Source organism: Penicillium cosmopolitanum, assembly GCF_028827165.1.
Source record: "Penicillium cosmopolitanum strain IBT 29677 chromosome Unknown utg000002l:1.0-415252.0:1.0-415526.0, whole genome shotgun sequence".
Lineage (NCBI taxonomy): Eukaryota > Fungi > Ascomycota > Eurotiomycetes > Eurotiales > Aspergillaceae > Penicillium > Penicillium cosmopolitanum.
This window is the reverse complement of record NW_026622672.1, coordinates 119,671-129,604: the sequence shown is the minus strand read 5'-3', so window position 1 is coordinate 129,604 and position 9,934 is coordinate 119,671. Positions and strand designations below refer to the sequence as shown.

General features: G+C 47.5%; 3 protein-coding genes across 3 annotated transcripts; 1 reads left to right on the top strand and 2 right to left on the bottom strand.

Moving 5' to 3' along the window:
* Window positions 1-483: 483 nt before the first annotated feature.
* On the bottom strand, window positions 484-2,077 carry N7509_000184 (erg24 C-14 sterol reductase; the record flags this gene model as incomplete). Its single annotated transcript, XM_056624831.1, has 3 exons — window positions 484-1,589; window positions 1,640-1,944; window positions 1,998-2,077. The coding sequence occupies 3 exons, from the start codon at window positions 2,075-2,077 to the stop codon at window positions 484-486; spliced, it is 1,491 nt and encodes a 496-aa protein (XP_056494696.1).
* Window positions 2,078-3,183: 1,106 nt separating this feature from the next.
* Window positions 3,184-3,609, top strand: N7509_000183 (ester cyclase; the record flags this gene model as incomplete). The annotated part of the gene is made up of 1 exon (XM_056624830.1): window positions 3,184-3,609. One exon carries the CDS (start codon window positions 3,184-3,186, stop codon window positions 3,607-3,609), a length of 426 nt encoding a protein of 141 aa, XP_056494695.1.
* A 1,632-nt stretch (window positions 3,610-5,241) lies between these two features.
* On the bottom strand, window positions 5,242-6,489 carry N7509_000182 (uncharacterized protein; the record flags this gene model as incomplete). The annotated part of the gene is made up of 1 exon (XM_056624829.1): window positions 5,242-6,489. One exon carries the CDS (start codon window positions 6,487-6,489, stop codon window positions 5,242-5,244), a length of 1,248 nt encoding a protein of 415 aa, XP_056494694.1.
* Between the last annotated feature and the right edge of the window lie 3,445 nt (window positions 6,490-9,934).

Here is a 9,934-nt window from a genome sequence, read left to right as displayed (position 1 = left end):
CTTACTCACTACAAGTTCAAGAATTGATATGCTTACAGCAAACGAGCTCAGGACCTTAAAGGATAAATGGAAGTGGTGATCCTTGAGTTTTATTTCCGGAGCGGGGATCGAATACACCAAGGGATTTGATCGTCATATTGGTCTTGATACATAAATAGGGGAGATATATAATGAACTACTAAATTATAGCTAAATCTCCGGAATTTGGTGCATTCGCAATAAATAGTCAACTACTCGACGATCGCAATATGCTGCTGGGCTGGTATCCTACAAAACGGAGATAACCGGATTTAATACCTGCCACCTCCATAACATGGAGCTTAGCCAGGAGGCTACGGAATAACCATGTTCCTGAAGCTTTGCTGTCTGGGTTTGTCCACTCACGGACTATCATAAATTGGACCCCGAATCCCTAGCCGTCTGTCTTTCTACTATTCCTACAGGCAGAGGTTCGCCATAGCACAGCTTCATTGACCTAAAACACTAGTAGATACCGGGAATTATGCGGCTGCGAACAATAGACGTATAGCGCTTCCAGTCGGTGCCATATTTCCTCTTGCACTTCTCTTCATCACGTCCCTCTCGGTGAACGAGCAGGACACCGAAATAAAGCATGAAGAAGTAAGCGAAAATAATTCCCCACCCGCGGACTTCAGGAGTCTGTATGGCCTGCTTGTGTACGTCGCCAGCGCTGTTGATGCTTTCAATAATGGTGTAGCCAGCAACCCCGGTGGGCAATGAATATGACCACGACATCAGCCAATCGCCGAAGTAATTGATATGGCGCGCCAGTCCCCACCAGCCAGAAATCATCAGCTTGGAGCCACTAGACGTCTGGATGTATTTGACATGCTTTACGCGTGGGTCGTTGGGGTCCCTGCGGAAACGGTTCTTTTGATTGTTGGCGCCGCGGAAAATTGAGTACCCCGCACCGGTTACGGTCAAGATTAAAAGGATGCTTTTCAAGCCCAATTCCAAGGGGAAAACCGCAAGATACCTGGTTTGGAAATTGTAGACGAACGGTACCCATACCAGGTGTCCAAAGGAGAGCATATAACCGAATCCATCCATAATCACATCCATCGTGGTTAATACGGCTGGCTCCATATACAGCGCATCCAGAACATAGAAGGCTTGGAATACGGTACAGAGTATGATCGAGTTGGTAATGTAGCCGTACGTCCTGTATTGGCGGGCAATGTTGGACAAGTCCAATATGATCCATCCAAGCAGTCCTGGCCTCATCTCACACCATACATTGATATCAATCGTTCGTGAGGCCTCGTCGACAAAAGGAATAGGCAACTGCACCCGAGGGTTTAGCTCCCGGCCGATGAAGAAGTCATACAACGCATTTCCAGTGTGACCACCTGGTGCCAATTCTCTCAGGTCGGGGTTGAGTTGACCAGGCACAGGGACCGAAAAACTTCTCGCGTACACAAAGACGGCGATGGTCGTGCAAATCATCAAGTTTACGGTGATTACCTGCAAGTAGTTATCCCAGAGATAAGTCCATATGATGAAGTCAGCGCCGTACACGTATGTGCCCAGACCTAAACCAACGAGGATCAAAACGGCGGAAGAAAAGGCTATGATTCGGTCAGTCGATACCATATTAAAAACAATTTCAGGTTGATACCATTGAACTTGTAGCGAAGCCTTCCCTTGCAGGCCAATTCAGTGCCCTCGACAACCTTTCCTGGTAGAAAAACGTACAGAACCAGACTGAGTAGGTAATAGCTCAACACCCACAGGGCTACCCGAATATCAAAGAACGCTTTGAGGCCTTCTTGTGGCCAGCCAACCTCCTCCCTTAACTTGTCTAGGGACAATGTTGAGGGATTCAACAGCGACGGAGCAGGACAGCCGGACACATCGTTACACAGGAAGGTGAAGCCGTAGATAAGAGTTGAGAGGCCGAAAACGAATGCAAATGCGCCGAGACTGTTGAAGGTCAATGTCTTGGTTTCAAGCATGCGATAGTTGAGATAACATACGGGCCACCAAACTCATAGCCCCGTTTTTCCGGAACTGGCTGAACCGGGGTCTTAGCCATGGAATCCTTCCTCGGCGCCATTATGTGACTGAAATTGGGTGGGATATCTGTCAGTAAGAGGAAGTATTCGGGTGACGCAGGAGCGACAAAAGCTGTCGCAAGGACCGCGCGTATACCAGGAAACCACCGAGGAGGCAGGACAAAAAAGAGTGCTGTGGTAGTCTCAATGGCTCTGGAGTTGGGGTTTATAAATTGTATGGAGATTGGAGTGTATGGGGAAGATTCAAGGTGAGCCGGTGGTCTAAGCCGGAAGATTGGTGGCCGACGGGGGCCGCGGGCACCGAGGCCGTGACAAGTGCTACAGAACCATAATTTTTGGTATTGTTATCGGCACTGCAAGGTACTGCAGTACCCGGTTCTTGGCAATATTGGTACAGGATTGATTTCGGCTGGCGTACAATTATCTGAGGCTGAGGAAGACTGTCCCGATTGATATGTTAGGCTAATCGGCACAATGCCCGAAATTTGCAAGCTGTACAAACATACCAAACAGTGGCGCGGATCGGAATTCCCGGATTATAGTTTGCATTCGATAAGAGAGGCGAAATTTTGTTCTAATACAAACCATACAAACACAGGATCTAAGCCCGGGAGTTCCGAGTTGCCGCGCGTTTATTGGTTGAACCTCCTAATGAAAAGGCAAATCTTGCCTGATCCGTACGGTGCAAACTTACCAAACGGAAAAATCCAGATCACCTTTAGTTTGCGGTACGGATCATACTTTGAACACGTGAATTCAAGATATAAGTATGCCTCGATTCCCAGATGAGAAGATCTAGCAGGACACAACAAAAAATTCTACTTGAACGTCAAAAACTTTGCAATTAAAGGTAAATTTCCATCCCTCTCTACCCGTTTAAATCTCCCTAGAGGCGTCTTTAAATGAACCTAGATTGCAATCCACATTCCTTGGGTTCCGATCAAACTATCTGTTCAAGATCAAGTCATCGAGTGGTGTTTTTGTTTAAAGTTCATTGGGTGTTTACTGATTCTCGGTCTGCAGAAGTTTGACGAAGATAAGGGTCTTCCACATCCTACTATTTATCAGAACGGAATCACTACATGTGAGTGAAAATTGAAGTCAGTTTTCTGTTAAAAAAAAACTCACGTATCCCTCAAGCAACATAATGGCTCGCCCTCTTCTACAAAGGATGAATCGATTCGTTGAGTTCATCAATTCAGGCGATGAAACCATAGGACAAGAGGTAGTTTCCGAAGCAGCTGTGTTCCACGTTCCGTTTTCGGATACCCCACTGAAAGGATTGCCTGGATACATGCAAATTCTCGGCATGATGCGCTCCGCCTACCCAGATATCCAGTGGACACTTGACGATACAATCATCGAGGACGATAGAGTTGTAGCGCAGTTTACTCTGCGTGGAACTCACGAAGGCGAATTCTTTGGTTTTCCGGCTTCTGGAAAGAAAATCCAGGCACGAGCTATGAACATCTATCGATTCACAGATGGAATGATTGTGGAGGAGACTGGCTTGCCTGATCTGTTTGGGATAATGCTGCAAATTGGGGCTGTGAACCCGCCGGGTACTCATTAGGGAATTTCTAGGGCGCTTTGAGAATGTCACTCCGAGATTCAAAATTTATTACCGGTCTTTTAATACGTACTGTATGACGAAAGCTATACTATTGCAGTAGAAGATTAAACCGGTAGGCTAATATGGTTCTCAATTATACTTTCTATAGCTCTTGCTCCCTCACGCCGCTTTCATTCGTTATATAATTGAGCGTCTGCCCACAGCGTTACCATAGGTACGCTAATAGACATACAGGGCCTTGATCGTGTGTAGATATAAACGGCAGCCGGTTTCACGAGGATTACATGTTTCGGCCCCAATAGCTCAAAATAAGGGGACAGGATTCACAATATGCCCCTACGCCGGGAAACTACCGGAGCCCTTATGCTACACAGTCCGACTACAGTCCCTCACCGTCTATTTCGCTCGAAGATGAGCCCAACCCCGTAGGCCGACCTCAACCAAATACTATACCTCTGCTCCAGGAATCTGAGTAGGATGCGGACAAGATCTACGACGAGGATCCGCCAAGCTGTATCCACTACTTCATAAAATGGAGTTTCGTGTAAGATACGGTATTATACATAATGTGATCGTTTTGGAATGCCCAGAAACGAACGAAGTGAGAGAAAGGGAATTGAACACGGGATTTACGAGTGCGCGAGACGTTGCAAAAAGAGGTAGCTTAACTGTATATGGAGTGTTCTGCCACGCACGCTTCCCATTCGCCTTCGCAGCTCCGGGTGCCTGCCTTATTTTCGCTGGTTTTGGATTAGATAGTCTTGGCTTAGGGCTGTAGGGTTATTTGTGCATATTCATGCAGGTCGTGTTGCCTTGATTGCTTTATCATCTGCTTGTTGCCATCTATCCTATTGCAACACGGTGCATTCTATCGCCACAATGGTGCCCTCTTTGTGCGTTTAGTGCGTTTATTTATTCTACCGTTTGCCCCTCCCCTTAATTTTGTCTCGGTACCCTTGGTATGTTATCTAATCGAATTTGTTCTCGCTGTGGTCGTCAAGTACGCCTGTCTACGGCAATTCAATCACCAAAATGTCCTGCTTGTCGGTTTTTTCTGCTCCCCCTATACCGGAAACGCGCCTCTGCTTGCGTTGCCATGTGCCAATTCCCGCAGGCTCAGCAAATATTCGGTGCATGCGTTGTGAAGCTGTACGCTATCCTGAACCTCATTATACTCCATGCTATGACTGCCGAGTTACCTTTATGATTCGACCGGGTGTTATGCGCTGTCGTAGCTGTAGATAGAGGAGATCAAGTGTCGTGCAGCGTCCCCCTGATTTTCGCCAAACCACTGGTGTTTCCCTCGATCCTATTTTGAATACTTTAAATTCATTTCAACCGATAATTACTTCCATACAGACCCCTCAATCTAGGCGTCGGAGGTCTTTACCTCCAGCTCTAGCATTGGAAACACAGCCTTTGGTTCTCAATCGTGCACTGTATCATGGGATTCCGCAGCCCCTTAGCTCGCCTATTGACGAATTCATTTTTGCTTATCCTTGATATCTTGGTAGAGATGTTCAAGAAAATGACGAGGCCAATCTCTTCAGGTGATGCACATTAAAATAATATAGGATGGGAACTTAATATATGAAGTGGAAATTGCTTTGCAAACATGTCATATTCAAGTATCTAGCTTATAAATTCATTCGTGTTTCGGCCCTTCGTTTCCCATTCCAACAAAGTCTTAGAATAAGATAAAGTATTCGGATGGTTCAGACCAAGTATATGCTTCTGTTTGCTTAAACAAGCTCGTAGCAAATCAATGGCCTCAGTATCGTGAGCTGAAGACTTCCATATGAAAGCAAGATCGGCCATACTGGTCAGCGTGTCGGGATGGTCCTCGCCAAGCTTCGTCTTGCTTGTCTCCATCACTTTCAACCCAAGCTGCTCGGCCTCCTCCCACCGACCCTGGTCCCCGTATATCGATGCAAGGTTGGCCATACTCGCAAGCGTATCCGGATGATCCTCACCAAGGCTTGTCTTGCTTGTCTCCATCACCTTCAACCCAAGCTGCTCGGCCTCCTCCCACCGACCCTGGTCCTTGTATATCAATACCAGGTTTGCCATACTCGTCATCGTAGAGGGATGATCTTGGCCAAGGTTTGTCTTGCGAGCCGCTATCACCTGCACCGAAAGCTGCTCGGCCTCCTTCCACCGGCCCTGTTTCCGGTACGTTGCCGCCAGATTGGCCATACTCGTCAGCGTGGAGGGATGTTCTTGGCCAAGGTTTATCTTGCGAGCCTCTATCACCTGCACCGAAAGCTGCTCGGCCTCCTTCCACCGGCTCTGGCTCCGGTATGTCACTGCCAGATTGGCCATGCTCGTCAGCGTGTCCGGATGATCCTTGCCAAGCTCTATCTTGAGAGTCTCCATCACCTGCACCCCAAGCTGCTCAGCCTCCTCCAACCGGCCCTGTTCTCCATATGTTGCCGTCAAATCGGCTATAGTAGTCAGTGTAAAGGGATGGCCCTCTCCAAGCCTTGCCTTGCTCATCTCCATCACTCGTAGCCCAAGCTGCTCAGCCTCCTCCAGCCGGCCCTGATTTGCATACGTTGATGCCAAATTGGCCATACTCATAAGTGTATCGGGATCATCCTCGCCAAGCTTAGTCTTACGAGCCTCCATCGCCTGTACTCCAAGCTGCTCAGCCTCGTTCCACCGCCCCTGGTTCCGGTACGTCACCGCCAGATTGGCCATACTAGATAGCGTAAAGGGATGATCATCTCCGAGCTTTGCCCTGCTCGTCTTCATCACCTGGGTCTCAAGCTGCTCGGCCTCCTCCCACCAGCCCTGGTTCCGGCACATCGCTGCCAGATTGACAATACTCGTCAGGAATTCAGGATGATCGTCCCCGAGCTGAATATTGAGACTTTCCATAGCCTGTTACAGAAGGCAAGACGACAAAACTCACGAGTAATGTCTGTACACAATTTGTTCGATCACAGTAATCACTTGAGAAGATGAGCTGTTGACTGGATTGGGATTGAAAGATCTGCCACGTTACATTTACAGACTAGCACCAAGATGTGGATTAAGGAGAAGGATGACCGTATTAGGAATAGCATGTTTCGTAAGAGAGCTTCGAATACTTACATCATCTCTCGTATTGCGGGTATTAGTCATCTGGTAGGCTCCTTCTTCATTGGCCCTTTCGGATTTTTCAGTCACATTTCCGCTTCATTCAAACATTTCAAGGCTGCTTTTCGCTTTCAATTCCTATTTCCCCTGGCTTTCGTTTCAGGGCCGATGCGTGCAATGCGCGCGCCTTCCAGTTAAAAAAGATCTATACCTAGAAAAGGGTTATTTACGCCTTATCTTAATACGGATTAGCGTGGTTCCGAGTACATGCCGAGAAACAAAGCGTGAGTGTCTGGGGGGGAAATCTGTTTTCGAATGCTACTGTATGAGGAGTGCCATTGTTCAAAACATCCACTGGGCTTATAATGTGAAGTCCACTGCCGGCTGCGGAGCCAAGGCCACCGACCGGTGGCTCGAGACTGGAGAATTATTAAACTTCCCCTACAGTCAGACCAGCGTGCCGAAAGTGTCCCTCTGCGCTTTTCTCCCTCGCACCAACCACATCAATGCACCATTCGAGAAAGTTGTCAAATCCTTGCTCGGGATTATCTTCGTAGTACTGCCAATTACGCCGAATGAAGGCTTTTAGCTCGGCAAAGAGCTCCTCAATAGGATTCAAGTCTGGCGAGTATGGAGGCAAATACACTACTTTTACTCCGGCTTGAGAGCACATCTCTTCTATCCGGTCAGAATGATGGAAGGATGCGTTGTCCATGACTAGCACAGACTTCGGCTCAGGCCACCGTCCGCAGTGTTGGAGAAGCTGCTCAATAAAATTCTCAAAGACAGAGGCATCAGTCGAGCCTCGGAATACCCGAGAGAAAACGACACCGTCCTGAGCATACGCAGGTAATATCTGATATCGCTGATCACGATGGAATTTAGACACTTGGACTGGCGCGGTGCCTAGCGGAGACCAGCCTGTTCGTCTAAAGCCTATTCGTTTATCACAACCTGACTCATCCACATAGACAAGATGGTACGACTGGAAATCTGAGATAAAGTAAGAATATTCATCGCGTAGGTCTTGATTGCGTTCTCGAGCCTTAACTCGGATAGTCTTTTTTGACCAGCCTTTAGACGCAAGAGCGCGGCTGATACTTGATGTTGCTGCTTGGATAGCGAATTCGTCCCAGAGAAAAATTGCCATCTCATGGAGATAAAGGTTAGGTTTCTCGATCAGGTGTTCGCATAGAGCTTCTAGCATAATTGGAGTGACGCTTCGTGGTCGACCACCCTTATTTGGTGGAGCTTTGACGCTGCCGAAGATTCTTATATTGGAGGATATTCTCAGGATTGTTCTCCTATTGCAGCCAGCAGCACGTGCCATCTGTGATACAGACAGCTCTCCACTGTGGATCATGTCAGAGATAAGCTCATGCTTTGAGGGGGCTAAGTTTGGTGCCATGCCGGTGTGACCACTCAGAATGATGGTTGAGCTCTTCGTGTACCAAGAGATCATCTTTTGAGGTGGGGTAAAGAGGTGTCGGACGTAAAAAAGTACAAGCGAATACAACCCCACCCTAGCGGTAGGTACAGTGTGTAAGAAACAATACAGAACCCAGTGCCAAGGATACACGGATTAATTCCCGAATGGGATTTACGAAGATTAGTAATCCAGATTAAAGAAACAATCAAAGAGTGAAGGTGGTGACACCAGTTTCGGGACATACTGTAGCCGACGAAGAAATGCCTGCTTACCGGAATGTGACTTTTCCATGGCGAAACTGTTCTCCGAAGTGGTGGACTCTGGTGAAGGAACTCGCAGAAGCCATTGATCGATCTTTTGAGCCTTGGTGTCTGTGAACGCTGGAAACCTCTTCCTGGCACCCCCAAGTCGTCGAATACGTTTCTGACGTTTTGGAACTGAGCGCTGCCTAGACACCTTGGCACGATTGAGACGGCGTTTTCGAAGAATGTGATATTTTTTCCCCCGGAGTGATTCGACTGTTCGGTTAGTCTCATATTGCTCATTATAAGCGGCAGCACGAGCTTCCCAAGACAGAGCTCGGTGTGCATGCAGCCAGGGGAGAAGATTATCTTCCTCCCATTCTGACCAGCCAAGTGAGTTGTGTTGAGACATCTTAGGGAGAAAGGAGCGGTGGTGAATAAAAATAAGGCTTGTGAGATTTCTGCAGAAATTTGAAACGTACGGAAAGTGGGCGTGGTGAGCTTTAAACTTTTGGCTGAAATGATTGTCGAAGCGACAGATTCTAGAGGTAAGCCTACAAAAATTAGTTGACTGATTCCTGGGAATCACTGGTTATGCCTGGAAATTGCCGGTGAAGTGATAAGCCAATGTAACCATTGAGTAACATGGTCTGACTGAGCTGATCCGTGGTACTGTCTTGCAACTTCTAGTCCTCAAATAATTACGGCGTTTCTAATGTTATCCAACGATGCTCAACTAGAAGGCAATTATTTATTTCCCGAAAAGTTCACCGAAACAGCGAATGCAACAGCTGAGAGCTTGGAAAAATGTCTTTGAATCACACAAAGCCATACCTCGCTCATAACGCCACCTGGCGTCACGACTAAACATTGGGATTCGGCTATCATGCCATGGTGATTAGCTCCTTCCTTGATCAATGTCAGCCAATTTCCCTATAGTATCTGTTCGTCAATAGTAGTGAATGGTAGACTGATCAAGTCTACGTGACGCCATTGTTGCAGGTGTATTGATTTCAAGAGAATAAATGGAAGTTGGTTGCCAGCTAGACGCTAAGATGGGTGAAGACTAATTCGATCAGATCTCCGGATATGGTGATCAGTGGGGCTGGATTTCTCCGCCACCTCAGATCTTGCGTCCGCTCCGGGCTCGGCCGTGTATTTAGTATGCCCCTGACTTTTCAACTTTTTCCCTCCATTATAAATTCCAATCTAACGAAAAAGATAAGAAAAAGGTGGAATTATCTGCCCTGATATCCAAATTCCAAATATGCCTTCTCGTCGAAGACTGTCACTTGTCGATGGACGGCACACCTTCCGAAGCAGACTGAAACGTGCACTATCTCTGTCATCCTCCGAATCGAGCAACGAAGCCAGGAACCAAAGACCTGAAATAAATCGTACCGCCGGGCATGCGATGTCTTCCGACAACAATGGAGCTGTCAGACGCAGAAAAGTCGGAATTGAAGCTGATAATCAGGAGGGTTACCATTGGCGACCGTGGGAGATAAAGTCTGACAATGAGATGAGTCGCCCCAAGACTACATCAGAGGGCGAGCCCGAAGAGTCCACACAA